The 27342-nt window shown below is 35.9% G+C and overlaps 6 protein-coding genes and 1 long non-coding RNA gene across 9 annotated transcripts in view; 3 read left to right on the top strand and 4 right to left on the bottom strand.

Annotated features, from left to right (window-relative positions):
- The window catches only part of LOC111431150 (syntaxin-22-like), a 5293-nt gene extending 740 nt beyond the window's left edge, over positions 1–4553 (bottom strand). Inside the window, exons 1-7 of one of the 2 annotated variants that reach the window (XR_002708447.1) lie at positions 4066–4553; positions 2538–2631; positions 1817–1956; positions 1616–1690; positions 890–1047; positions 713–813; positions 69–362 (exon numbers count right to left, since the gene is read on the bottom strand). Coding sequence is in view for 1 of the 2 variants with exons in the window: in XM_023067692.1 (XP_022923460.1) it covers positions 297–362; positions 713–813; positions 890–1047; positions 1616–1690; positions 1817–1956; positions 2538–2631; positions 4066–4256 (825 nt within the window). In the remaining variant the exon portion in view is untranslated. Of the gene's footprint in view, positions 1–40; positions 363–712; positions 814–889; positions 1048–1615; positions 1691–1816; positions 1957–2537; positions 2632–4065 lie in introns of those variants that run through there. The other variant, XM_023067692.1, reaches the window with a different exon arrangement.
- Positions 3068–4059, bottom strand: LOC111431151. Its single transcript, XR_002708448.1, has 2 exons — positions 3391–4059; positions 3068–3193 (listed from the first exon to the last, which is right to left on the bottom strand). It is a non-coding gene; the product is annotated as an uncharacterized LOC111431151 (long non-coding RNA).
- Positions 4554–6228: 1675 nt separating the features above from the next.
- On the top strand, positions 6229–9200 carry LOC111430969 (binding partner of ACD11 1-like). The gene is made up of 5 exons (XM_023067434.1): positions 6229–6395; positions 7062–7165; positions 7234–7309; positions 8157–8240; positions 8337–9200. Exons 1-5 carry the CDS (start codon positions 6390–6392, stop codon positions 8913–8915), a joined length of 849 nt encoding a protein of 282 aa, XP_022923202.1. The 5' UTR covers positions 6229–6389; the 3' UTR covers positions 8916–9200.
- Positions 9201–10136: 936 nt separating this feature from the next.
- Positions 10137–13297, top strand: LOC111431071. Its single transcript, XM_023067581.1, has 2 exons — positions 10137–10404; positions 12510–13297. The coding sequence occupies exons 1-2, from the start codon at positions 10274–10276 to the stop codon at positions 12961–12963; spliced, it is 585 nt and encodes a 194-aa protein (XP_022923349.1). The 5' UTR covers positions 10137–10273; the 3' UTR covers positions 12964–13297.
- Positions 13298–13986: 689 nt separating this feature from the next.
- On the top strand, positions 13987–17252 carry LOC111431073 (dolichol-phosphate mannose synthase subunit 2-like). Of its 2 annotated transcripts, none has more exons than XM_023067583.1 (3): positions 13987–14120; positions 16627–16735; positions 17044–17252. In XM_023067583.1, exons 2-3 carry the CDS (start codon positions 16646–16648, stop codon positions 17194–17196), a joined length of 243 nt encoding a protein of 80 aa, XP_022923351.1. In that variant the 5' UTR covers positions 13987–14120; positions 16627–16645; the 3' UTR covers positions 17197–17252. The 2 variants fall into 2 exon arrangements, with proteins under 2 accessions (XP_022923351.1, XP_022923352.1); XM_023067584.1 differs by lacking the exon at positions 13987–14120 and adding an exon at positions 15042–15135.
- A 473-nt stretch (positions 17253–17725) lies between these two features.
- LOC111431072 (probable calcium-binding protein CML18) lies at positions 17726–20117 on the bottom strand. Its single transcript, XM_023067582.1, has 2 exons — positions 19031–20117; positions 17726–18150 (listed from the first exon to the last, which is right to left on the bottom strand). Exon 1 carries the CDS (start codon positions 19530–19532, stop codon positions 19041–19043), a length of 492 nt encoding a protein of 163 aa, XP_022923350.1. The 5' UTR covers positions 19533–20117; the 3' UTR covers positions 17726–18150; positions 19031–19040.
- Positions 20118–22106: 1989 nt separating this feature from the next.
- Positions 22107–24709, bottom strand: LOC111431070 (plastoglobulin-1, chloroplastic). Its single transcript, XM_023067580.1, has 3 exons — positions 24076–24709; positions 23613–23808; positions 22107–22679 (listed from the first exon to the last, which is right to left on the bottom strand). The coding sequence occupies exons 1-3, from the start codon at positions 24651–24653 to the stop codon at positions 22368–22370; spliced, it is 1086 nt and encodes a 361-aa protein (XP_022923348.1). The 5' UTR covers positions 24654–24709; the 3' UTR covers positions 22107–22367.
- Positions 24710–27342: the final 2633 nt, after the last annotated feature.

Here is a 27342-nt window from a genome sequence, read left to right as displayed (position 1 = left end):
AAAAAAAAAAAAAAAAAAAAAAAAAAAAAAAAAAAAAAAAAAAAAGAAAACAAACAGGTTGCACACACCTTCACACAACACAGGTTATAACATTTCCAAATGGAAGAGAAGAGGATGGCCGACCTGACTGAGGATATAGAGTATTATACATAAGAGCCCCTCCACAACCCTTTCCCAGAAGGCAGGATGATCCACGACCACAAAGTACAGTTATATCAAAAGAAACTAACAGGACATTCATCTTGCTACAACAGCAGCAAGTGTTTCCTGTGTCAATGCACTTCTTCTTCTTTCATTTAAGCAACAACTATTATGATCACAATCAGGAGGATAATACCAAATATCACCAAAAGTAAGCAAGCCTGACAATCAAGAAAAAAACAAAACAAAACAAAGAATTAGATGTAAAGAACATCACATGAAACACCCACAGAGTTACCATGTTTGTAGTTCATAGGCATGAAAGTACAAATACCACAGTGCCAATATTCAATTCATGATCATGCGTGGATGTTAGGTATGCAAGTTTTACCTTCATATGAGTTTTACTTCCAAATGGGAACATAACAAACTAAATGAAGACTGTACTATCCGCTAACAGTCACGACGCAAAAGTGCTAAATGAAGTATTGCACACAACCTGCTGCAACTCATGGTCTAATTGATATAAAAAAAAAGTTAATGATGAATATAAGGAAACATAAGGGCTCACCAGAGATGAATTTGATCTTTGCGTCTTTGAGGCTTTTACCAGCTGAGTTGTTCCCTGTGATGTTGCAGCATGGGAGCCCTCTATGTTGGATCCAATATCATCTACACCATGGTGATATATACATGAATAACTTGAGCTATACATATATCTACAACTTTATAAACTGAAGTGACTTACCAATCATGGCTCCCTGTTCATGGACTAAAACTGCAAGATCTTTAAAAATTTCATTCACTTCTCCAATTTGGTGCTGGATTTCATGAATACCTTGCTCTCTTTCCTCAATTATTGCCTCATTGAAGGCGATTTCATTGTCCAACAGCAAGACCTCTTGTCTGCACAAATCATTCAATCAAATTAGTAAGATATGCATGTAGGCGATTTCATTGTCCAACAGCAACACCTCTTGTCTAGACAAATCATTCAATCAAGTTAGTAAGATGTGCATGTACCTGCCTAATTGTAATCAAGCTGTAACGTGGGGAAGAGGGAGCAAATTTTAAATAAAATTTGTAGGTAGCATGGTAGAAAACAATATGCAGGAAAGCACATCCTGTGAAACCTAGACAGGCCTTAGAATTCATGATTTGGAAGGAGAAAACCGCTAGTTTATTCCTCGGCTGTTAATTCTGGCAATACTTCGCTTTTTGCAACAAAATAACACTACTGAAGAAACAACCCCTAAAAGGAAGACAAATTTAAGCTCATATAAAGAGTTTTTAGCACTATGTTTTTATACGAAATCATGTTCTTGCATATACGGGTCAAACATTTCATCTGTGCACAGTGCACAGTATTTGAAACATAAATTCAACTGCATAAACATTCCTACTTTCTGAAATTCTAAATCTAACCCAAATAATCAACCGCCTAGCAACAAAATGCAGAGAAAAAATCTGTTACCTCCTGGATTCCACAAGGAGAGCACGCTGTTCAAGATTCTTTTCGGAGCTTGCATCTGATTCGCCTGCTGTGTAGCTGTATAGACCAGAACCGAGGGAAAGAAATTTTTTCAAGTAAATCCAATGTAGTTTGTAATCAACAAACACTCCATGAAAATAACCAACGTTTGTTAGCTGTGTTTATATAATAAACTTGACATACCTAGAAGGTAGAACAGTCTGGGGAACAAAAGGTGTATATGCTGTTTCCCTCTCAGCTGCAAGTCGTTGAGCCTTCTGAAATTCTTTCAACACTGCTTGAAAATCTTTTGCAAGTTTAGCATCTGCAATTTTCTTGCTGGCCTGCAGAATTACCACATTGTTTGAGAAAGTAGGAGAGGAATAATTTTCAAGTTACTAGCGTAGGTAGTAATATACTTCATGCACTAACTCATATATTCATACTCCATCCTCGTTAATGGTTCAGCATGAAAATTATTCCAATTCTACCACAATAAAGAGAGATTTTGCTCCTGCCAAGCAAGTAGGATTTGACATCCAAGCTCAACATTTTCTCACCATCTCACTGACAGTAGGTTGTAGAATCGGGATCTCAGTAAACAACCCACAATTTTCCAGATGGGTATTCAGACTACAACAATGGCCACTATATCAATTTATATAAAACTGTGCAAGTGAAATGATAGATAGTGGTGGAAACTAGATAATACAACCTGCCATCATAGAGTGCCAATTCATAATTTTATACTAACCAAATCCAAAATGCATTCAAATCAGAGAAGTTAAATCTCCTAATCATGCTAACAAGTCATAATAATCATGAGAGGAGATTTTTGGAGATTACTTACTCGCCATGCTAACACTTAACACAAAGAAGCTGGGGGGAGACTATTGATCAGAGGAGTGTTAAGAAAGAATCTTACATTAACTTCTGCATGATGATCTATTTCACTGGCTTGTTTAAGTTTGGCAGAGGTATCTTTAACCAACTGTCCAATATGTAACCTGGTCTTGTGCCTGCAGGGGGTCATCAACAAAGGATCAAACATTTTCTGATAGGAAAAAATATCAACATGGAAATTGCAGACAAATAAAATAGCAGTGTATCTAAGATAATTGTCGAGGTAAGTTTAATAACCCAATGAAGATTTAAGCATGTCAGTTGAACAGCCAATAGTTATTTCAAATTAGAGGTTTATAAGTTATGATAATACATGGGCATAACCACTTTCCTGAAAATTGAACAAAAAGGGCACACAAAAACCAAGGATGAAATTACTAAGAGATCCTAACCTAGGTGTTTTGTAATCTATCTATTTCAGTTTGAATTCAATATTGATGGGAAAGATTTATTTATCATCATACTGGGGCAAAAAATGCAACAGATCATCTATAACTATACTTGTATATCATGTTAAAGAGATTGTTTGGAGTGAACGGAGTATAGCAGTGCTTTTTTTACAAGGACAAATCCTACTGATGTTATTCATACAAGATAACGACACATTTATTAGTTGTACTAGTGTGGTATTTGCAGAGGCAACCATGAAGACAGGGAGCAGTTCTTTATAAACAGTCCCTACAGCAACCAAGTGAGAGAAATCATAGGAAATGTGTCAAGCAGTATAATATGAGATACTAGATTAAATTTCTCTCCAATGTATTTGGATGCCATTTTATATTCCAGTAATAAACAAACTAAAACTATGATGTTAACTGTAAGTTACAACTAAATGAGCAGAATTTCATCATATTTGTACAGTAATTAATCCTTACGATTTTGGAAAATCTAAGAGAAGATTAAGCTCGTTTTAAACATCAGAAACACGTGTCGCCTATTGTCCTTTGGTTCTATAGAATACAAAATGCAGAGAATATGGCTCCCTCAACCCCCACCCCCGGCCCCTAGAAACTTCTGTTCCTCCTTGTGTTGAGTATACTCCTGATAAGAAATGACAAAGTAGATGGAATAGTTACGTATATGGAAATTCCAACCGAGTGGACCCAATGATATCTCATATGGTTTCTTTAACCTTCCAATACTGCCCCCAAAAACCAGCGGAAAGACAAAACACTACGAGCTCTAGAAAGTTCATGGCGAAGAAATGTAGGACTTGGATATACCCCATGCAGATCTTTTCCACGGTCTGAATCTTTTCCAAGATAACCTCTCCATCAGGGGAAAAGCAAACGGCAAGGATAACGTACAAGACAAAATTCAAAAGAAACCTAAGGTTTATACGGGACAATCAACAGGAGGCTAATCGCAACGTTGAATCCTCCTCAAAGTAATAGCGATTCGAAACTCCAAAAAAACAGACTACAATTCACAAAATTCAACAATCCATTGAAAATGCCATGCATGTCATCGACGAGACACAAAATTCAGGAACCCTAACAGCAAACCAACAACAAGAAACCAAAAAAACCAAATCAAATAACAGAACTCACAGCTTCTCCCGTAGCTCAGGCGTATCCTTCGGCGTACCTAAGGTGTTAACAAGCCTCTGAAACGTAGCAACGGCAGTATTAATCTGAAATATACCTGAGGCAACGGCTTGCGTGGGATCTTGTTTGCCATTGATGAGGTCTCTCCTCGAAGAAGCAAACGGGCGACCAGCCTCGATATCTTGAAAGCTCATGTCGCCGAGATCCTAAATTTCCGAAGAGAGCAAAACAAGAAGAACTCGATTGAAAACAAAGCAAAATTCAAGAACAACAGAACAAATTCTCCCCTGGAAAAGAGGATCCGCGACAAAGATGAAGGCGTTCCTGTAATCGAGGATCAGAGGAATCCTCAAATGGGGAAAGGGACGAATTAGGGCAATTGAAGATTGGCCTTTGAGGAATTCGCAATGAAAGGCGAGAGGAATTCAAGTTTTTAGAGAGAGAGGGGAAGACGATGATGGAGGAGAGAGAAATGGAATAATGATTTGAAGAGGTGGAAGAGTTTTGTTATGGTGTGTGTGTGTCTCGTCAAGATGATGATGACCTGTAATTGTGGACACGTGTGTGGCTGAGATAAGTCGGAAATCGAGAAGAACCAAGGCATTAATATTATTATTTTAATTCACTTTTTTTTTTTAATTAATAGTTATTATTTCTAACAACAGTCACAATTGTACTTTTTCAACTACCCAATAATATGATCTGAACACGCTCATAACTTAGGCGAGATTTGTATTCATCGACCAAACATCCTTGTGTGGAATCTAAGTTTGTTTGACCTGTAACGACCCAGATCCATCGCTAGCAGATATTGTCCTCTTTGGACTTTCTCTTTCGGACTTTCCCTCAAGGCTTTAAAACGCGTCTACTGGGGAAGGTTTCCACACCCTTACAAATGGTATCAGAGCCAGACACCAGACGATGTGTCAGCGTTCTCGCTGTTCCCCGAAGGCGGGTAGACACGAGGCGGTGTGTCAGTAAGGACGCTGGCCCCAAGGGGGGTGGATTTGGGGGCAGTCCCACGTCGATTGGAGGAAGAAAAGAGTGCTAACGAGAACGCTGGGCCCCGAATGGGGTAGATTGTGATGTTCCACATTGGTTGGGGAGGATAACAAACCACCATTTATAAGAGTGTGGAAACCTTCCCCTAGCAGACACGTTTTAAAGTCTTGAGGGGAAGCCCGAAAGAAAAAGCCCAAAGAGAACAATATCTGCTAGCGGTGGATCTGGGTCGTTAGATGACCACACATGCCCGCGCGCCCAAGGTCTCTCAATGCAATGTCCCTTCCCATCATCCCATCTTGGTTCCCAATTAATACGGCTCTCATGTCTCGAAATGCAACGTCGCTTCTCATCGTCTTATCTTGGTTCCTATTTAATATGACCCTCATGTCTTGACACCATCTCAAGTCATGGGGTGTCGTCAGCTATCGTAGCTTACCCAGTCATGCCATCGAGAATGGACCCACGTATTGTTTATCTCATTGCCTCTATCGATGCATTGGGCTTCTCGTACTCATGTCATGTCATTTACAGATACTCGTATAGCAGGTAATTTATAAGGTGTAGATAAACGACTTTTGTATTTTTTAATTTGAATGGGTCGGCTCATAATTTAATTTGTTTAATACGTATGTTTGTATTCATATGGACTAAAAATAAGAAACCGACCAAATGTTTAATAAAATAAGCTTATTTTTATTTATCCTATGATAATAATATAAACCAATCTATCAAATAAAGAAATAAAATAAATTCATTTAAAAATTTTGTTTAATATCTAAAATTTTTAATTTATATTGAAGAGAATTAAACAAAAAAATATAATAAATTTTTAAAATTTAAAATTTGTGTTTTAAAAACTTTAAAATAACCATATGGGCTAGGGCCAATTTGTAATTTAATTCAAAATTTAAAAATAATTAAGGCTGATTTGGTAATTGCACATAGAAGAGACAATCTGTAAGTTGCAACGTGGCTTGTCACAGTTTCCGTGCAGAAGGCCGCCCCGTTATGGAAATACCCCCGTCCCGTTATATCCGTTTCGAATCCATGACGGTTCGTTTACGCGCGTAATAGCGCGTGTAAAACACGTCCCTAATGCCAAATATTTCGACTCTATGAATATCCGTTAAAACGAAGCCTCGTTTGTTCGTGTCGTAGCTATTTTTCTTTCATCAGGGGCGACGAAGACTTGGACACACTGAGAGGCAATCCTAAATTCAGAATCAAGCTTTTCGTTCTAATTTCGTGTAGATTTCAGTTTTCCGGCGATCGTCGGTTGATTCGATATCTGTTCCGGCGATTTATGTTCGTCATTTCTAGCAATGTCGGTTAGTACTTCGTGAATTTCCCTCTCTTTTCATCGCGTTTGAAGATTCTGATTGCGAAGTGGAAAATCGTTGGGGAAGGATTCCATTGGGTTAGATTTGGACCCTTACTCTGTAGTTTTTCTTTGGAGTTATTACAAATTAGTGCAATGTGCGGCCAAGGGATTAGATCTCTTGTGGTTTATTTTCCCGTTTGATTTTCCCATTTGAGGGTTTTGTATCATGTCGAGATTTTCCCATTCAGTGTATCAAGAATTAGGATTTATGTTTAAGCAAATTGGTCCATTTCTATGTTTTGATCGATGAAATGTATTTTGAATCTGTTCCACGTTCGTTCCTCCTACTGAACCTGGACCTGCATAGAAGCATACATTCGAAATTAAAACCAGGAACGTCATGCCTGTAATTAATACTTCGAAGTGTGTAATCTTCGCTCCCTTTGGATTACTATTGCTGCTTGGCTTGTTGATGTCCATCGTTTTCTTGGCTGCACCCATGAGATTTTCCTTTTTGCTTTTCATTTCTTTTCTGGACATAGCTGATTTTTTTTACTCTCTTTCTGACTTATGTTGATCACTGTTCAGCTGTAGCAATGAATTTATGCACCTTCTTGGAGATAGTGGGAGATTTCTTGATCTTTGTCTGAACTGCTTTGTTCTGTATGTGCAGGTTAAAACTGTTAAAGTCAGCAATGTCTCCTTGGGAGCGTCTGAACGAGATCTCAAGGAGTTTTTTTCCTTCTCGGGCGACATTGCATATGTTGAAATGCAGAGGTTGTGCAGGTTTTCATTTCAGTTTATGATATATATTCTTTTCGTTCAATGTTTTTATTCTTTTGCAGTGAAAGTGAACGGTCTCAAATCGCTTACGTAACCTTTAAGGATACACAAGGAGCAGAGACTGCCATTCTTTTGTCTGTAAGTTCACTTTGTAGACAAAGTCTCTAGGTCGCGGTAATTATAAGTTTCATACCTATTGGCATTTAAGATATAACTCTCAAAGATTCCATTATTAGTGGAGCTGTGAGTCAAAGTTGAAATATTGTTGGCAATATGGTTGTTCAAGCTTAAAATGGTGTTCATGGCTGTTATTAGTGGTCACGTCACATAGCCTTCATCTAGGGAGAGGATGTTGCTATAACAACCTCACCTGGGAGATTCCACATCGGTTGAGGAGGAGAACGAACATTTTTTATAAGGGTATGGAAACCTCTCCTAGCATATGCGTTGTAAAAACCTTGAGGAGAAGTCCGAAAGAAAAAGCCCAAAGAGGACGATATCTGCTAGCGGTGGGCTTGGGCCGTTACATCACCACTAGAAGAGATCAGCGAGCACCTTAGCATTTCTTCTTCTGTTCTCTTTTACTTGTACCTTACATCATTTCCACCTCCATCCTCGGTGCGAGCCCCAATATATGTATTAGATGGATCTTGTTGCCATTTTACAATCACATGATGTATGATATGAGTGAGCATTTTGCCACTTAACGAGTTAAATGGTCTAAGGGACACGACCTTCGGTGCAAACATCAGGAGGTCAAATTTTGGCTTGATTGCTCTTCTATTATGTGGGAGTATAAGATAGACCTTAGCTGGAAGTTTGTTCTGCATCAATAAAATTGCCCCATTTCTCTTTCCTTGAGATGCATATTGTTTGATTTTTTTTCTTACATTCATCACTCGTTATACTTAACGTATTAACTAATGAGAAACAGCAATACGAATCGCCCGAGCTAGTTAATTAATGGAGCTCAACTTCTTGTCAGGGAGCGACAATAGTGGATCTTTCTGTCAACATCACTCCATGTCCTGATTATGTGCTCCCCCCTGAAGCTACCGCACCACCCCCTGTAAGATTCTTGGGACTGTTTGTTTTTTGGGCTGCTATGTGTGTCACTTTATATGATTTCTCTTAGTTTACCAGCTTATTGTCTTGATTGTTGCAGGCCCCTGGAACTAATGCACCTGGAACGGCTGAATCCGCCTATCAGAAAGCAGAGGATGTGGTCAGCAGTATGCTTGCTAAGGGCTTTATCTTGGGCAAAGATGCACTCAACTCTGCAAAGGCATTTGATGAGAAGCACCAATTATCTTCCACAGCTTCAGCCAAAGTAGCTACATTGGATAAAAAAATCGGGTTCACTGAGAAACTTAGCGCTGGAACGGTTTTGGTGGGCGAAAAAGTTCGAGAAGTAGACCAGAAGTTTCAGGTTTCAGAGAAGACTAAATCAGCATTTGCAGTTGCAGAAGAGAAAGTTAGCAATGCTGGAGCTGCCATTATGAGTAACCGATATGTAAAGAGTGGGACTAGCTGGGTTGCTGATACTTTCAATAAGGTAGCCAAGGCAGCTGGAGAAGTTGGTCAGAAAACAAAAGAGAAAATCGCGGTGTCTGAAGAAGATCAGAAAAAGAAGATGACGGTCGAAACTTTGCATCTCCCCGAATCCCCTAAAGCAGCAGCACCTGTGCCCCCTGAGCCTCAACAACGTCCCAAGCCCGAACCCGCTCAAGGTCTGATCCTCTAAATTGTTGTCACATTTGTTGATATCTATGCCTGAAAGTTCTTGTAGCTGTAATGTGTATTTCACCTTCAAATCTGGCATGGCTATATATATATATATATATATATATATATATATATATATTAGGATGAAAATATAGAGTAGATTTCTTCCTGAATTAGTGGTCGGACTCTTCATTGCATAAGATATCTTCATCTGCAAGAATTTTAAAACAGCAGATTTTTCATTATTGTCAACAAAGTCTCTGCTCTTTCTACAATGCTTATGTATCAGTGCAGTTCTGGCTTGTCTTTGGATTTCAGTGATTATTTTCTTTTACAATTTTGTTCTTTAGACCCTGAATGCTGCTTACCCGTTTAGGGAGACACCAATCGTGTATAACGCTTACTAAAAGACTGACTTAGGCCAGTGTGAAAAAAAGGGCGGGCACTCTCGTGTTTCAACTCCACTATACTATTAATAGTTGTGGGGCACTCTATACCGAAAGCTTCTACGATAAGCAAGTGAATGGGGGCGGTGTGTGGTGAACGGAACGGTTCATCAAGCCATTTCTCGCCTCAACCCTCTGAATAGGAAGAGGGGTACTTCACAAATAGGGGGTAATTGCGCGTTCTTGATTTTTTTGTTTCGTTATCTCGATGGAAATTCGGTTTTTTGTACCCATCCGGCTATATAGGTCAAAACAACAAACCGTCTTTTCGGGGATAACCAAAAAATACAATTGAACCTTATCATTTGTTTAAATGTTTCAAAGTTGTCCTCGTAGTAGAATTCTATTCAGATTGAGACATGGAATGATGTGACAACGTTCGGGTCCCTAATTTCAATCTTTACTCCGTGTAGTTTTGAAACATTCATATAATATTTTGAGAATATTGAGTATTTTATTTTAAGCAAAGGACAAGGTTGATTTTTGAGGAACATTTCAAAACTATTTTTAATTTCATTAAAAATAAAAAATAATAATAATAATTTAAAAAGATTTACGAATAATATTTATATTTATTAAATACAACACAATTATGTATTTCTTCATTAAATAACTTCTTTTCAAAATAATTTAAAAATTGTGACATTAGCTCCTTAATTATTTAAGGAGACGTTAATTAAGGAAATTAAACTCGATTAGCAGGAAAAAAAAAGTAATTTATTTCATAAATTAATAAAAACAAACCAACGGCTGAGATTGATCAGAATAAAAAATCAACGGCCAATATGATTTTCCTACGTCATCGGTGATTTTAGCGGTAAAAATGCGGAACTTGGGGGAGACGAAAACAGCGAAGAACCGATTCTTCAAATGCCACAGAACAGAACGAGTTGCAGAGAGAAGCAGAAGAAAGTTCTAGAGAGAGAGTGAAATGGTTCTATGGGAGATCACTCTTGGAACAGCCTATTTCTTGGGGCTCAAGCGAACATATCGCCTCGCCCTCAAGCTTCAACGCCGTATCGTCAGCCCAAAGTTTCCCAAGATCCGTCAGTTTCTTCACCGGTAATTTCAATTTCTGTCTTCTTTTGATCTGTTGATTCGATGATGATGGAATTTGAGCTGGAAATGTGTTTCTGTGTTGTGTTATTTGTTGATTCGGCTTTCTTTTCCAATCGCGAGTTCGAATTGAGATAAACCCTGTTTTGGGTTTCGATTTTATCCTTCATTTCATTCAATTCGTTTGTTCGAAGATGATTTGATCTGATGAAATGGAGGATTATCTGTTTTACGAACCAAGAGTTTTTTCTTGCATCAAGAAGTTTATGGGAAGGTTGAAGAATCTTTCATTTTGCTGCTCTTTGTAATGTTGTTCTGTGTAAGAAATTGACTATTGTTATCAAATTTTGGCATCTCGTTTTCTTTGTTACCAAATCTTCGGTTTAAATAGATATATAATTTGATTTGCCTTTCAGCTTCCTAGGGGGATGTTATGATTTGTAATTTGGAGGTTAGGTTGATGAGTTAATCTCTTGGATCATTTTCAAGTGGCATTAATGAGGGGTTCTCTTCTTCCTTTCTCTCATTTTTCACTCTCATGCTTGATGATCAATTCCAGCACTTCTATCATCCCTTTCACCTTCCAACAGCAGTTCATTTTTATAATGAATGCACCAATAGTTCTTAGATCTTATAGTTCTAACATGGAGTGGAAAATCCACCCTTTTGAAGCATGATCAGGACATTTTGTCATGGGCTGTGATTATTGTTTCAAGGCTCATAATTTTGAAGCATGGAAGTTTGTTCCAAGAATTATAAAGCACCAATATTGTTTAGATCTTATGGTTCTAGCATGGGGTGAAAATCCACCCTTTTGAAGCATGATCAGGACATCTTGTCATGGTTGCTATGATTTTTGTTTTAATGCTCATAATTATGAAGCATGGAAGTTTGTTCCAAGAATTATAAAGCACCAATACCTTTTTAGATCTTGTAATTCTAACATTGGGTGAAAATCCACCTTTCTGAAGAATAATCAGAACATTTTGTCATGGTCTGTGATTATTGTTTTGAGGCTCATAATTATGAAGCGTGTTAGTTTGTTCCAAGAATTATAAAGCATGAAAAGTAAAGTCTTATGGATCATAATGATGGGAACCTCAAGGTATGCCATAGCAGTAAGGGCTTAGATACCTTCCGAGGTTTAAAAGCCTTTAAGCTATTTGTCTCCGAGCTGGCTTTGGGGTAGGCTAAGCCTCCCTGAGAATTTTGCACGGTGAACCACGAACACAATGCAAGATATGATAGATGTGAGCATGAACATTCTGATTATAATATAAATAATGATGATGATGAGTAAAAGCCATGTTCATTGGTCTTTAAATTGGGCTACAATGAGAGGAGTGTTGTAACAATCAAAGTCCACCGCTAGCAGATATTGTCTTCTTTGGATTTTCCCTTTTGAGCTTCCTCTCAAGGTTTTTATAACGCGTTTGCTAGGGAGAGGTTTCCACACCGTTTTAAAGAATGCTCCGTTCTCCTCTCCAACTGATGTGGGATCTCACAATCCACCCCCCTTCAGGGCCTAGCATCCTTAGAGACACACCACCTCGTGTCCATCCTCTTTTGGGGCTTAGCCTCCTCGCTGGCACATCATCCAGTGTTTGGCTCTGATACCATTTGTAATAACTCAAGCCCACTACTAGCCGATATTGTCTTTTTTGGGCTTTTTCTTTCAGGCTGGGCTTTCCCTTTCGGGCTTCCTCTCAAGGTTTTTAGAACGCGTTTGCTAGGGAGAGGTTTCCACACCCTTATGAACAATGCTTAGTTCTCTTCCAAACCGATATGGGATCTCACAAGTGCATAGAAAAGTTAGCATGTGCATGTAACCGCATCATGATTATGAGAAGGAGAATTAACTCTCTCGTTTTCTTGTGTAATTTGTTTCTTGTTACTCTAGTATGAGACGGTAGATTGTCTTTGTTGTGTTGGTTTAAAGGTGAACAGATAAAGGACTGTAATTTAGAACAGTTTTTTCTATGATGACATTCCTCTCTTCGTACATAATATGGTGCCACTCATTAAGTCATAATGTCCTGGTTTCTTATTGATACGATACTTTCAATAACCATGAATGTGAAATATTCTGCCTGTCGCCATTTCTTCTGCAGACGTACCCGTATCGTGTTTGATGTAGCATTAAAGGTTCATCTGAACATACAGCAGAGAGACTTAGAAGTTGGTCGGAATCTTGGTAACTGGATTCTACGACTGCTCGACAGATATAAACCATCAGCTCAAATCCGTAAACAAGATGGTGGATCGATCAAAAACGCGACAAAGCAGATTTCCAGCACCTCCGTCTCGAAAAATCCAGAGAGCTCCCAGGTCCTGAAGAAGCCAAAATCTTCTAGACAATTATTTACCTCATCAACAAACCTATGGCCTAAGCAATTTCCTACAATTTCCATGACGATGAAGCCTTCAAACCCAGCCACAACTATGATCCAGCATAGACATTTTGGTATTTTGACACCTGAAGCGCCTCGACCAAGATACGGAGGAAGAGGATGGCATGGCGGGGTCATTCGGGAGGATATAAGGCAATGGATGCTGCAAAACTAGGAACAAAAGTTCACTGTTCTCTTCCATTTTGTTGAGACAGGAAGGATTCACATGAACATGCTACAACAAGATCATAGGACATCATCATGGCAACTGAAAACAGAAGCTGCACCAATTGAATGCTTAGATTTTCTGGTCTGCTTCTTGGCGCTTGAACATTTGGTGGATAACTGGTTTTCTTTGGTTTCTGCGTACTGTTGTTACGAAAATTTATTAACATCGATCCAGAAGAGACTTCGTTAGAGGTTGATTCGCCTTTAGAAACATATATATGCTTTACAAGTTGTACCCTTTTGTTACCACAGAAAAGAAAAGTGAAGAATTTGCTCGTCTTTCTTGCATCTCTAAATTTTGAATTCCACTTCTCTTAGTCGTGGCGTTTGAAGACTTCGAGTCTATGAAAATATGCCGATAGTAAGATTCACGTCACTTTGTAGGTTAGGTTTGTAAATAAGAAATGCTTTAGAACTTATCTAAGGAGGTTCGAGTATCGACGTTTCATCTTTTTATGATACATATGACTCGAGCCACTAAGGAGGTTAAAGTATCGACTTTCACCTTTTTATGATACATATGACTCGAGCCACTAGAATATACGAAGTGCTTATGAGTGAGTATGCAACACATGCTACACATACTACGAGCTAGTTTTTTCAAAATTATAAGGCACGTGTTTTCTCATTTGTAGCTCAATTATTTGAGAATGATAAAACATCGGTGCTGATGGATATTTATTAACTTTGTTTTTATAAAAAAAATTAAATTAATTAATAAATATTTTATTGTTAAATAATTTCAAAATTTTATCGCTTATATTATATTCATATTGGTTATATTTTATTGTTTATTTTCTTAGGCTTCATTAATTTTTTTAATGATATAATTAAAATGTCGATTCACTTTATTGGCGTGAATTTAATTCGGCTTTAATAAAATGATCTTTTTTTAAAAAAATAAATATCCCGACCAATAGTATAAATAAGAGTAAATAATGAGGGCAGAAACGTAATTTGGAAGAACAAGTCCAACATTCTTCATTTTTCTCACATGGGTTATCGAATTTAGCACTTCCAAATTGGATCATTCTTCGGAAAAACCTTTCCAGATTCTGTCTCATTCCTTAATCCTTCCAACATTTTCCGGCGACGAAGAATCGGGTATGAGCTTTATACCATGCTAATCTGTATCACGTCGATTAACTCTTGCTGCTAAAATTTCGACGATCTTTGATCTTGGTTTCGATTTTTATTGCGCGAATTCCTTGATTTCATTTGAAAAAATGAGCTCTGCAAATATTAATCTGTGTTTAGAGGAACTGAATTGAATTTTTAAGGTGATACTATGATTAGCTTGATCGATGTTGGCTGCATCTGTTTACTATATCTCCAGCACCATTAGATTCAATTTCTTTACATTGCTCTTTTTTCCCTTAGAAGTGTTGAAGATTAGCAGGACTATTCGTGAAAACAAAAATTACAGAAGAAATAACAGGGAAAGAAAGAACAAAAACCTACAATGTTCAAGTTATGGTATGAAGATTGTTTGTGATTAGATTGCTTCATGATACCATACGCAATGTGCATTTTTGGTTCGAATTTAGTAATTGTCTGCAAGACACAGACGGTATTGGCTATTGAATACTTCTCCTTCATTGTTTAGGTCTAGTTTGATAACCATTTGGTTTTTGTTTTTAGATTTCTTAGCGTTGTGTTTGTTTTCTCCCTATTTTTTGTAACAATTTTCATGGAAAGATTTGAATTCTTAGCCAAATTCCAAAAACGAAAACATTTTTTAAAACTACTGTTTTTTTTAAGCAAAATTCTATCGTTCTGTTTCAAAATTCAAACGTCGTATTTCGAAGCAGTCTCTTACTTTATAATTAGGACCCACCTCTTCTACCTTTTAAGGTTTTAGATTTTGCTTCTTCTTTTCTATATCCCCTTTGCAAGCCAATAAGGTCCCATCTTCATGTCTAAACGTATTTCGTAGGTATTTATGGTCCCAGTGTGCTGATCTCAAGTCTTCTGGAATCCATTTCAGGTCCTCCATGCCAGTGGAAGTGCATTTGTGAGACTATTAGATGTTCTGTTTTGCCAGTTTTGAAATTTGATTCACACCTGGATCTAGTACAAGTTAGATCTTTCTTGGATGGTTATGAAACCTTTGCTCTAGGTTTTCGTGCTCTTATTCTCTTGAAGTTTGATTTGCGTTCTAAATATTGAATTGCATGTCATCCTTGTGGTGTATTTCTTACAATCCACCTATAGGAATGGAAGACTAAGAATCAATAATAATCTAATTCAAACATATGGTTCTGAATTGTTCACCTGATGTTCCTCTTACTTAATATACAATAAGGAACTTTTTCATTGAAAAAACTCCTTCATTGAGAAAAATGTACACATGAGGGTAATACAAATCATAGGCTGGGGTCTAGAAGAAAGTTCTAGTTATTTTTTGATGTCTGGATGTCATCTACATGTGCATTCCCGTATGTTGATGACGGAGTTTGTTCTGGTTTATTTATTTATTATTGTCTATTAGCACCAGGATGCACATCGATCTATAATGTGTGAGATCCCACATCGGTTAGGGAGGAGAACGAAACATCCTTTATGAGTGGAAACCTCTCCCTAGCAGACGCGTTTTAAAAATCTTGAGGGGAAGCCCGAAAGGAAGAGTCTAAAGAGAATAATATATGCTAGCGGTGAGCTTGGACCATTACATAATATCACGATGGATTAGGCTGATCGTATATCTTATCTTTATGAAAGATCATACTAATCCCAGAATCAAATGAAATAAGATTATTTACTTAACAATCTAGTTTAAATACGTGAGAGATAATTGTTTTCACTTGAATGACTTGTCAAAATTAATGATCTACTAAAATATCTGAGAGCTTTTTGATGAGATTGGCAGTAAGTACTAATAAGGGTAAAGCTTCCCCTTGTTGTGAACTCTTGTCTAGTAGTCGACTGAATTCATATAGCAGGCCAAAGCAATGCAACATGGGATGACACACGTTGTGCCTAATGGTACTGCAAGGCCCCAAATTACCCAAACATATGGTAGGAGGGGGGAAAAAGGGAAAGGAGGGTAATCAGACATGAGTAAGGGGGGTATGAGCGCGTTGTTGTTGTACGGCAAGTCGGCAAGGGGAGTGTCGTTATTTTGGGATTTGAGTACATGTAAGCTCTTTTACGAGTTGTGTGGCTAAGGCTTTTGAGTAGGAGATGCTCCCAGCTCTCTCGAAGTAGCTGGAGAAGTTTGTTTCCTGTTTGTGTATTTTCCTATTGTTTAGTTCCTTGTAATCATTCGTCTTCCGAGCCATTATCAATAGAACAGTGTCTCCCCCTGTTCCATCACTGGTTTCTGGTGCATTTTGTGTTACTTAGCGTTATTGCAGGTTGTTGTTAGGGAGAGATTCCTTATAGGTACATGGTAATCTGTATATTTAGGCTAAGTTTGGAAGTAATTTAATGGTTTTTTTACCAAAAAAAATGCGTGTTTTTGGCGCAAATGGTTAATCCAGAAGCACTTAAAAGTGATTTTAAGAGAGTATAACTAAATATCAAACTGATTTGTTATTGAATACTCGGTAGTAAAGTGCTTATAATTACAATACTTGACACCCAAATGGGTATCGTATGTTGTTCACAGGAAATAATAACACCTCTAAATGGAGTTAGCAGACAAGACGGTTGGATTTTTGCTATCGCTTACCAGCTTGTCCATCTTCACTTACTATACTTTCTGGGTCATTATCCTGGTAAGTTCATCTTCCATGTTCATAGATGCTCTACCAAATGATTTCATTCGATGTACTTGATCGCGTTACTGCCGGTTAAAGTATTGATATAATTAAACTTGTCTTAACTCGTCTACTTCAACTTTTAGATTGATGGGTGATTTAACCTGGTACTAGAGCGTTTCGTGTTTGAACTCCTGCAATGTCATTTTTTTATTAATTAATATTAATTTCTACTTGTTGGATCGGAGATTGTTAAGAGTATTTGATATAATTAAATTTATCATAGCTCGTGAACTTAAATTGTATTTTGCTTTGTTTAATGGCAGCCGTTTGTGGATAGTGATCACTTCATCCACAGCTATTTCTTACCACAGGAATTTGCCATCCTCATACCTGTATTTGCTGGTGTGGTACTTCTGTGCTTATTAGGCATATTTGTTGGAATTGTGATGCTCAAATCCAAAAGGAAGAAGGCATGAGGACAACTCTTTGGCTGTTCGTTTTTTTTGTTTTTTTTATTCTAATGGGTCGGAGATCAAACCATTGACTTTTGTATGTTTATCCACTAAATTACGTTAAAAGCTAGCTATGTAAATAAATGTGGTTTTTTTTTTTTTTTAAGTATTATTTTTTTTTTATTTTTTGGTTTTACGAATAATTACCCACAATTTAGTTTTAATTTTTTAAAATTGCATTCATAGAATCTAAATTTTATTTCCCCATTCTTTTTTACAGAAACAAAAAGAAAATTAAAAAATTTCTTGAAATAAGAAAAGCATCTATTGCCATTTACATTAATTTTGCTGAAAAGTGAGGAAAAAAAATAAAACTTTTAAATTGAATCATCCAATTTGGCTCGACTAAATATCGCAATCTTCATCATTTGTTCAACGATCATCCTCTCTTACATCCTCACATTAACACGTACAATGTATACAATTTTATTCAATTAGGCATTTCTCGTCCCTAAACGAGCAAGAGAGACGCCTTATACCTGCCTCGAAAGCATTTTAACAATATTAGCTATAACATAGATTTCAAAATGTTGGAAGATCAAAAATTTGTTGGGAATAACTAATATGAAATTAAACAAAATCTCAAAAAAAAAAAAAAATAAATAAAAGACCACATGAAAGCATCAAACTACCACCACCATTCCATATTGAAAAACTGGAATTGGAACTAAAATCCTTCACAAAAATCCCAGCAGTGTGTTTGGTTTGGACTCCAACTTTATAAACAGCCCAAATTTGAGACCTAAAAACTTGAATTTCTCGAGTCTTTTTCAAGCAAAGAAATAGGTAAGAGATTCAGACTTGATCAAAATTCAAAACTGAACCCATAAACCATTTTCAATTTCTTGACAAGATCGTCATGTTGGTTACAGTCATCTGCCGTCCAAATATTACCCATTTGCTGTTTGTTTCCAGTCACTGCAAAAAGATTTACAGGCACACACCTTAGTTTTTCATGCTCAAATTGTTGCCACTAGTTTCTATAACACTGCTAACATTTTTGACAATGTATGATCCAAGCTGCATTAATCAATTAAACCTTGTCGAGAATTTCTAAACAAATCATTTATAGACCAAAAGAAACTTCTACAGTGGTAAAAGAATAAACTACTCCTGAGTAAACACGCTAGATATGAAAGGGTTTCAACAGGGACTGACTCCGTAGAAGATCTCACATCGGATGGGGAACGAAACGAAGCATTCCTTATAAGGGTGTGGAAACCTCTCCTATTAGACGCGTTTTAAAAATCGTCAAGCTGATGGTGATACGTAACATGTCAAAGCGGACAATATCTACTAGCGGTGGGCTTGAACTGTTACAAATGGTATCAGAGCCAGACACTGAGCAGTGTGCGACTCTGGGCTCCAAAGGGGGTGGATTGTGAGATCTCACACTGGTTGGAGAGGGGAACGAAACATTCTTTATAAGGGTATGGAAACCTCTCCCTATTAGACACGTTTTAAAAACGGTAAAGCTGATGACAATACATAACGGACCAAAACAGACAATATTTGCTAGCAGTAGCCTTGAATCGTTACAAATAGGTTGATAAGGTGTAATGGACAACTAAAGATATGGCTTCAAAGCTCTAGATCAGTATAATCTAAGATGCAAATTTTATGCTAACATTACAGAAGTATATGGTAAACATATGTAGCAAATGTATGCTCAGACATTCAAATCTCAATGTCTTATACTGACCCAACATGTGAATCAAAATCATTTATGAACTCCTAGAACTCAATTGAAAGAAAATTGCAGCAAGTTAACCAATGAGAGAGAGAGAGAGAGAGATACCAGCAAATGATCAAGCCCAGGAATTATCAAATGCAGCAGAAGTAATTGCCTGAGAGAACTCTTGAAAATTGATTCTGCCATCGCCGTCGGTATCGGCTTCCCTGATCATTCCGGTGAGCTCCTCCGCCGTGAGAGCGTGGCCAAGTTTGGCCATCGAGTGAGCCAACTCCGCCGCAGTGATAAACCCATTCCCATCTCTGTCAAACATCCTAAATAGCTGCTTTAATTGCTCCTCTGTGTAAGGGCACTTCGCCGATACCAGCTCCGGCTCCGCCAGAGCTACGAACTCTGAAAATTCCACTAATCCATTGCTGTTCGTATCGGCCTTCATTATTAAATTCTCAAGCTGATCCGGACTCGGCTTCAAACCAAGTGATCGTAAAAGCGATCCGAGTTCGAGTTGAGTCAAACTCCCGTCGTTGTTCCGATCGAACGACCGAAAGATTTCCCTCAACTCCGCAATTTGTTCGTCGTCTAACTTAATCGGTTGCTTGTCGCTCATGTTAATAAACAGAGCCCTAATTGCTTCAAAATTACTGTAAAACCTAAACAAATCCCCAAACAATAATCTATCTCCGTTCGCAACAAAACTCGAATTCCAAATCTCAACCAAAACCTAAAAAATGGACAATCGACATTCAATTACCAATTTACCTCCAGTTCTTCTTCTTCAGTAGAATCAGAAATCAAATCCTCAAGTTCTTAGGATTTTCCGCCCTGGATTCACCCAATCCACTCCATAAACAACAATAACACAAATACCTCGAAAATTCCAATCAGGATTCGCCAAAACAAAAACGAATCGAACAAAACGAACTGTAAATGTTCTGATTCCTGTTTTCTATACGGCTTTTGAGATCCAGATCGAGATCGAACGATCCGAAACGAGCACCAATGTCGTCGTTCTTCGTCGGTGGATCGACCGGATCACCCGTGAATATTCTAACTCACCGAAAAACCGGATCCCATAAGAATTTTCACAAGAACAAGAAGAATCGAAAACAGAGAAGTTCAAAACTTATTTTCATTTTTATTATTAATATTTTTTTTTTTATTTTCCATAAAAAAAAATTTCCCGGAAAATTATTCCAAAGGGAAAATCCGATAGAAAAGGCGGGAATTTCGTGACAAAGTCGCACGTCTTTTAAATGCCGACGTGTACTGTTCCGTTGGGAGTCCTAGTGTCAACTACTTTTTGAAATAATTTTCTGTGGATCCTCTGCGGGCGTTCTCACCTAAAATCGTTACACCAAGATGGAGGCAACCAATCGCGTCTTGCCACGTCAAGTAAAAGTTCATATACTTTTTGGTTTTTTTAGTTTTACTTTTCAATAATTTTTTTTTATTGAGTTCAACAACAAAGCCAAGGATTCGGGAATGATACTCGAATTGATTATTTAAGTTCAAAATTGATTATTTAAGTTCTTTTGATTATTATATTTTCAAAACAGTTATTGTTTGCAAAATTCTGATTCCAATTATTTCATTTTATTTCCGATAAAAACTTTTTAATACAAAATTTTATTGAGAAGGAAGCTTGGTAAAATAAAATTTAATATATATACACAAAAGCGCCGAAGCTAAAATGAACAAAAACGAGAACAAGTTGAAAGTAAATAACCTAAATGATTTTTTTTTATATATATATTTGGTTATTAAAATTTTAATTAAGCATATTTAAAAGCATATATAATATAAAATGGCCACAACTAATTTAAATTTATTTGAAAATCTGATTAAAAATAATAAAATACTAATACGAACATGAACACTTGAAAGTTTTAATGAAAAAAGTTGTCTTCGCGTGTTAAAGAGCAATTGATCTATACGAGTACTTTAAGAAGAGACCCTTTATTATTCTGCATATCAAAGAAAAAGATACGAAGAACAAGAAAATTTGACGGTCTAACCCAACTACATTTGGTAGTTGAAGAAACTCGTAGGAGAGATAAAATCATGCACCTTGACTATTGTCACCAGGTAAACCATATGATCTTACTACCTAGTTGTCGAGAATACTCGTTGGAGATTAAATCACACACCTTGACTATTGACTATTCTCATGTTCATACCGTTTATCCTACTACATTTTCGTGTTGAAGGAACCTCCATCTAATTCTACTACATTTGCCTGCTGAGGAAACTCATTCAAGATTAAATCGTGCACCTTGACTAATCTCAAAGGGCAAACCATAATCCTACTGCATTTTCCTATCGAAGAAACTTATAAGAGATTAAAACATGCACATTAATTATTCTCATGGGGGCAAACCGTCAAACCCTACTACATTTGGTGTATGAGGAAACTCGTTGGAGATTAAATTGTGCACTTTCACTATGCTCACAACTGTTTGACCTACTACATTTTGGCACCGAGGAAATTCGTTGAATATTAAACTTTAGGTAAGTGTTCACCATAGTTTAAACCTCATGCGATGGTTAACCAGATAATCCTTCAAACATGACATAGAGGGGTAGGGTGGAGACGAGCATTGGTCCCAAATGATAGGGTAGAGTCAATTTTTTTACGTAAATAGGAGAAGCCAATATGGAGGGTGCAAAAGAAGTGGTGTATATGAAGTGTGTAACAGCCCAAGCCAATATGGGCATCACTAACAGATATTGTTCTCTCTGGACTTCCTCTAAAGGTTTTTAAAATGCGCCTACTAAGTAGAGGTTTCCACACCCTTATAAAGAATATTTCGTTCTCCTCCCAACCAATGTGAGATTTCACAATTCACCCCCTTTCAAGGCCCAGTGTCCTAGCACTCGTTCCCTCTCCAATCGATGTCATTCCCCTCTCCAATCGACGTGGGATCTTACACAAAAGGGCTAATTCTGGGTACGGAGTGAAAGAAGGCCAGTAAGCCGAGTAGGAAGCATTTTGGGAGAGAATCACCCTCTCGAGTGCCAGACAACGCAGTAGAATTCTTTTTCTTTCGGCAGTAATCGGAATAACGAGTCGGTTTTCTATCAAATATTGGCAATATTTGTATCCTATGGCTACAACTGATTTATATTTCAAGAACAAAGATCAACATTTCTACAGATTCAGATAGACTAATGCAAGTACAGATCATGCTCACACATTTATCAGAATTTTGAAATGAATGTCCATACCAGATGCCGATTTATCCTTCTCCTTTTTCTCCCCTTCACAAAGTAGAAATTAGCAAGGAAGATACAAGACTAATAAGGTAGATGCATGACCATGACCATTATATCTTCTGTATCATACTCATTTAGAAAGTAGTATTGTATGACCTAACATCAAAAATTAAGCAATTACATGCCAGACTCGACGCGTTTTTGTACCATTACAGAAAGTACCTGATTTTCACTGATCTAGTAGAGCGCTCCCTTCTTTAACGAGAACAAAAAGACCACCATCACCCCTTGAGATTCGAAGATCTTCATCGAGGTATGTAATAAGTAGCCAGGACCTGTTACGATCACCTGGAATGGGTATCTTGAGGGGAGGCTGACCCGAAATGGCCTGGAATAGACTCGCTATTGCTTGCTGTATTGGATCAAGAGTTTGTTGCACAGGGGATAAATTAATTTTCTGTCCAAATATATCTATATTTTCTGGAAGATCAAGCCTTGACTTTATCTCAGGAGGTTGCAGAATACCTTCTTTGAATTGAACCTGAACATAACTCGGTGAAGACTAGTCAGATTTAGAATAACAGGGAAAGAAGTATTCAGATTGTTCGAACATACTTGAACACATGTTCAATAGAAACTCATCGTGTACAGAAACTATGGCTCGACCATTAATCATAATCAAACAGATAATTTACACGAAGAAACAAACACTATGCGTTCAAGTTCTACTAACGACTCGGCACACACGTATTATTTGTTGCATCTAAAACGTTTAAGCCTGGAAAAAAGGATTTTGCAAAATGAATTAGAATTCATAATGCTTTGTAAATCTACGCCACCCCGAAAGTCCAGACTCTAAAGACATCAAGGTTTTTCTTTATAAAGAAGATAGGACGTCTTGGTGGTGTCTTAATCACGCACATTCTTTAGTAACTACCACCTTCCAATGATTATGAGCAGTTGGAAAGCTTATACTTAGTTTATTGAGTCGGGTTCCCTCTTCCCCTAGTCCTTAGGCTGTTCTGTTTTTTTTCTTTGTTAAAAACAAAATCTTTACTAAACTCACTCGAAGATTCGATCACGCAACTTCAGGTTAAGTTGAGAAGATGCACCAACAAAAACTAACAATCTAATCATGGGTCACCTAGTTTGTTTAGAATTCATGGGACAATATTCCTATTTCTTCTCTAATTTTTTAGGAAAAAGGTTATGTCGTTTCTTGCTCGCGACGAACTCTCTGAAATGTCTGCAAGTTTTGAACATAATAAACATGGTTCTTGTTCCATGTTTCAATGAATTCGTTATCTTCTTCGTTTAAAGGACACAAATTATAAGAATTATTCAAGGACAATATAGAGGAAACACCTTTGGTTTCTTTTCATACGAGGACCGAAAAAATTGTTGCAAAATATGAAAAAACACAGAACATGTAATTCTGGAAAAGAAAGACAAAAGGTTGTGCAAAGAAAAGCACCTGTATCCTTGAAGGAGTCCGAACTTCAAAGGCTGCAGAAGCACTGAAAGAAAATGTGGTGAATGGACTGGACAAAGTGGTGGAGTTCACGACGGTAAGCGTATTTGAGTCAATTTCTTGAGTAATCTTCTCCACTTTCACTAATGGCAATGTTCCTAATGCTAAAAGCGGCAGAAGCTCAGAAAAAGCAGTATACCTAATCCATCACAGATCAAACATAGTATTCAGAAGCAGTATTCAACATTGTCGTTCAAATGTTAATGAACTTCGTTAATCAGAAGATGAGCTCTCTCTTTCAATCTCCAAATTTGCATCTGAATCTAAAAACATATGGAATTCCATTTCGTGTATTTTCTATGGTTGTTTACTTCGATTGATTGAAGCCATAAATATGCATGCTAAGTGCTAATCAGGAGTCAGATTATAGATGAAGAACGAGTTTAAAATTCCGTAACGAACTTACACTAGAATCCAGTTACCATCGAGAAGTTCAGGGGCCTCCACCGGCGCCGGAGTTGGATTCGCCGCCTCCAATTGGTTCACAATCTCCAAAACCTCAGCTCTTTCCTCCAACCCAGCCCTAAATCCAATCTCAGTCCCATAAACCGTATCAACCAAACATCTCTTAAGCTCAAAAAGCTTATCATCCACAAACTCCTCACTCTTATCCTCAACCACAGCAGCTTTACCATTACCTCCATCACCATAGCCATCACCGCCCCACTCGTCATCGTCCTTCGGGGGATCGAACTCCGAGAATCTCGAAAACGAAGAGTCAGGATCCGACTCAGCTTCTTCCCCCCACTCATCCGTGATCCCTGGGCGAGAACCGGCAGCATCTTCATCGCCGGAAGATGCGTCATCAGAGAGAGAGGAGCTCAAGCGAAGGGAGGGGAATCGGAGGGTTCCAGAATCTTTGCGAGGGAGATTGAAGGAGAGAAATGATGGAACAGAAACAGAAGGAAGAGAGGAGAAGAGTGGGAATTTAGGGTTGGCAGTGAAGAAGACGGAACTCTTGGAAGAAGACAACAGAGAAGCCATTTTTGTGAGCTTATGAGTTCTGAGGCGTTCGAATTAACCACCATTTTCTTTTTCCTTTTTTCACTCAATATTTAAATCTTCCAATTAATCCACAGCCATAATTTTTCAGAACCGATTCTGTTTTTATTATTATTATTATTATTATTATTATTATTATTATATTATATTATATTATATTATATTATATGATATATATATATATGTTATATAAGTAAATAAATTTATAAAAAATTATTTAAATTAATAATAAATTATAAATCTCAATAGATATTTTTTTCTGTCCTAAATTTAAAAAAATACGAGGAACTAATCAAACAAATTAACATATAATTTATATTTTAAAATTATTAAGTTTAAATATTATTTCAAATTACTCATAAACTTAAATATATATATATGTGTGTGTGTGGTGTTTTTTTTTTTTTTTTTAACTTCTTTAATTTCTTTTGAATTTTTTTAAACTTTAAAATATATATATTTTTTTTATTATTATTATTATTATTTCCTAGATTTTTTTTTTTTAAATGTTTATAATTTAAAAAATTGGATGATAATAATTTTGGCTTTTAATAAATAAGGAAAAATAGCCGATGCTTTTTATACATTTTTAAAACTCATTTATACCGTTGAGGAAAAAAAAAAGGAAAATACAAAGTTGGGCCTAAATGAAACGTGAAAGCCCAAATATTAGTTGGGCTTTAACGGCCCATTTGGATCATAGCATTTTTAGTATTAAAATTTAATGTGTTCGGAATAACATTAGTTAATAATAATAATAATAATATTGTTAGGAATTAAGAATACGTTTTTTATCATCGAAACATTAATTAATAAATTAATTAAAATTTATTATTTTAGAATTACGGGCTCATAAAGCATACATTACCGACATTAAATATTATTAATTCTTGTACCAATTTTTAAAATAGGGTTAGTTTGTGAACCCGACAAAAAAAAATTGAATTTTTTTTTTTTCAAAAAAATCAGCTGATTCCAAAATCGAAAAATAAATAAATAAATCACTCAAATTATAATTTAAATTTAATAGTTCGAAAAAATGAAAGTGGTGACAGACAATTTCTGACAAAAAAAACAAAATAAATCAGACAAAAGTACAACCACAAAGCCCACTACTGTCGGCCCAATAACTCACTTACAAAAATAAATATTTATCAAATTAAACCTATATTAATAAAATTTCAGCCTTTTTTATTTACCATTTTATTTAATATTAATTTATTATTATTTTTTTCTAAATTTTTGTGGTATAATTTGACAAAATTGAATGTTTTGGTAAAAGTAAATAAATAATTGCCTTTTTATTTTTTTAAATGAAATTAAATAATTTGTTTTTAAAAAAAGTATTTTATTTTTGTTTTGGAAGCTGAAAGAGGAAAGAATTAATGATTAAAAAGGATGAATATTCCTATGATTGAAAATAACTGAGATTTGTCTTTGACTTATTGACTCAATTTTGAATTTTTTTTGGACCGTTTCAACCTTCTTTATAAAAAGCACTATTTTTATTTACATCAAATCATTGTACTTTATTTACCTTTTTTAATTTATTTTATTTTCTTTAATTTTCATAAATATATCATTTCAAAAAATATTTTTTTATTGAAAAATTAAATTCCCTTAAATTATATATTTTTCAATTTTAATTAAATACTAAAAAAATGCCATTTTGGTCAAAATTCAACACTCAAATAATCCAATTTTCTCCAACTTTTAGGCTATTTTGTGTGGGTTTTTGGGGCAAAATAATGATTTGAGTAGGCCCCAAATGGTAATTTTACCCAAAAAAGTGCAAAAATAATAATAATAATTATTATTATTATTTGAATTAAAAGAAATTTTAACATTATTCCTGAAAAAGAGCATAATTGATACAGATTATGGAAACAAATTGTTGGCAATGTGCCCAAAAGAGGAAAAAAAAAGTTAGAGAGAGAGAGAATTTAATTTTCTTTATTAATATTAAATACCCACCAATAATATTTAAATTTCAATTTAAAATTGCTCTTTAAAAGTAAATTACTTTTAAATTAATACATATTAAAATATTATATCATTAGTTAAAATTAATATTTAAATTATTTTATTATCTAATGTTACTCTCATAAATTTATTAATTTTAGGCTCTGGTTACCGACTCGTAATTTAGAAGATGAAATATTTAATACACAGGATCTCGATTATATATATACACATTTATATATATATATATATGTGCATTTACATGTAAGCCACTAATATATTAAACAATTAAAATTAATAATTTTGTTTTTGAAGGTTTAGATATGAAAAGAAATGATATAATAATGTCAACTCCAATTTGTGGGGCTATGTGGGATTTTATTTTATTTTATTTATAAAAAAATATTTTATAATGACAGGTGGAAAGGGTTTGAGGGGCTGGCTTTATAGGTTTATAATTATGCTATTATTTTTTAATTTGCACTGAAAAAGAGGCATTTTATTTATTTATTTCGTATAATTATAATATCCCATACCTCACAGCCTTTTCATTATTTAATTTTAATAATATGTTTATATTATTTTAATTTTAAGAATTTTATTATCTTAAAAATTATAAAATCTCCCAATTTGAGTAATATCAACGTCATAAAAGACAAAAAAAATTAAAATTTTAAATACCCTTTTGGTCCCTTTATTTTTTTTAATT

This window comes from Cucurbita moschata, unplaced genomic scaffold (assembly GCF_002738365.1).
Source record: "Cucurbita moschata cultivar Rifu unplaced genomic scaffold, Cmos_1.0 Cmo_Scf00035, whole genome shotgun sequence".
Taxonomy (NCBI): domain Eukaryota; kingdom Viridiplantae; phylum Streptophyta; class Magnoliopsida; order Cucurbitales; family Cucurbitaceae; genus Cucurbita; species Cucurbita moschata.
Note: the sequence above shows the minus strand (reverse complement) of the source record. Positions and strands in the feature narration are given on the sequence as shown.

Excerpts from the sequence above, each read along its gene's own strand:
- LOC111431071 (XM_023067581.1), top strand. The coding sequence starts at position 10,274 with ATGGTTCTATGGGAGATCACTCTTGGAACAGCCTATTTCTTGGGGCTC. Across the intron at positions 10,405-12,509 it reads ATCCGTCAGTTTCTTCACCG|ACGTACCCGTATCGTGTTTG; the intron begins GTAATTTCAATT and ends TTTCTTCTGCAG.
- LOC111430969 (XM_023067434.1), top strand. Across the intron at positions 7,166-7,233 it reads GCATATGTTGAAATGCAGAG|TGAAAGTGAACGGTCTCAAA; the intron begins GTTGTGCAGGTT and ends ATTCTTTTGCAG. Across the intron at positions 8,241-8,336 it reads AAGCTACCGCACCACCCCCT|GCCCCTGGAACTAATGCACC; the intron begins GTAAGATTCTTG and ends TGATTGTTGCAG.
- LOC111431070 (XM_023067580.1), bottom strand. The coding sequence starts at position 24,653 with ATGGCTTCTCTGTTGTCTTCTTCCAAGAGTTCCGTCTTCTTCACTGCC. Across the intron at positions 23,809-24,075 it reads GATGGTAACTGGATTCTAGT|GTATACTGCTTTTTCTGAGC; the intron begins GTAAGTTCGTTA and ends GTGATGGATTAG. Across the intron at positions 22,680-23,612 it reads GGACTCCTTCAAGGATACAG|GTTCAATTCAAAGAAGGTAT; the intron begins GTGCTTTTCTTT and ends AGTTATGTTCAG.
- LOC111431073 (XM_023067583.1), top strand. The coding sequence starts at position 16,646 with ATGGAGTTAGCAGACAAGACGGTTGGATTTTTGCTATCGCTTACCAGC. Across the intron at positions 16,736-17,043 it reads CTTTCTGGGTCATTATCCTG|CCGTTTGTGGATAGTGATCA; the intron begins GTAAGTTCATCT and ends GTTTAATGGCAG.
- LOC111431072 (XM_023067582.1), bottom strand. The coding sequence starts at position 19,532 with ATGAGCGACAAGCAACCGATTAAGTTAGACGACGAACAAATTGCGGAG.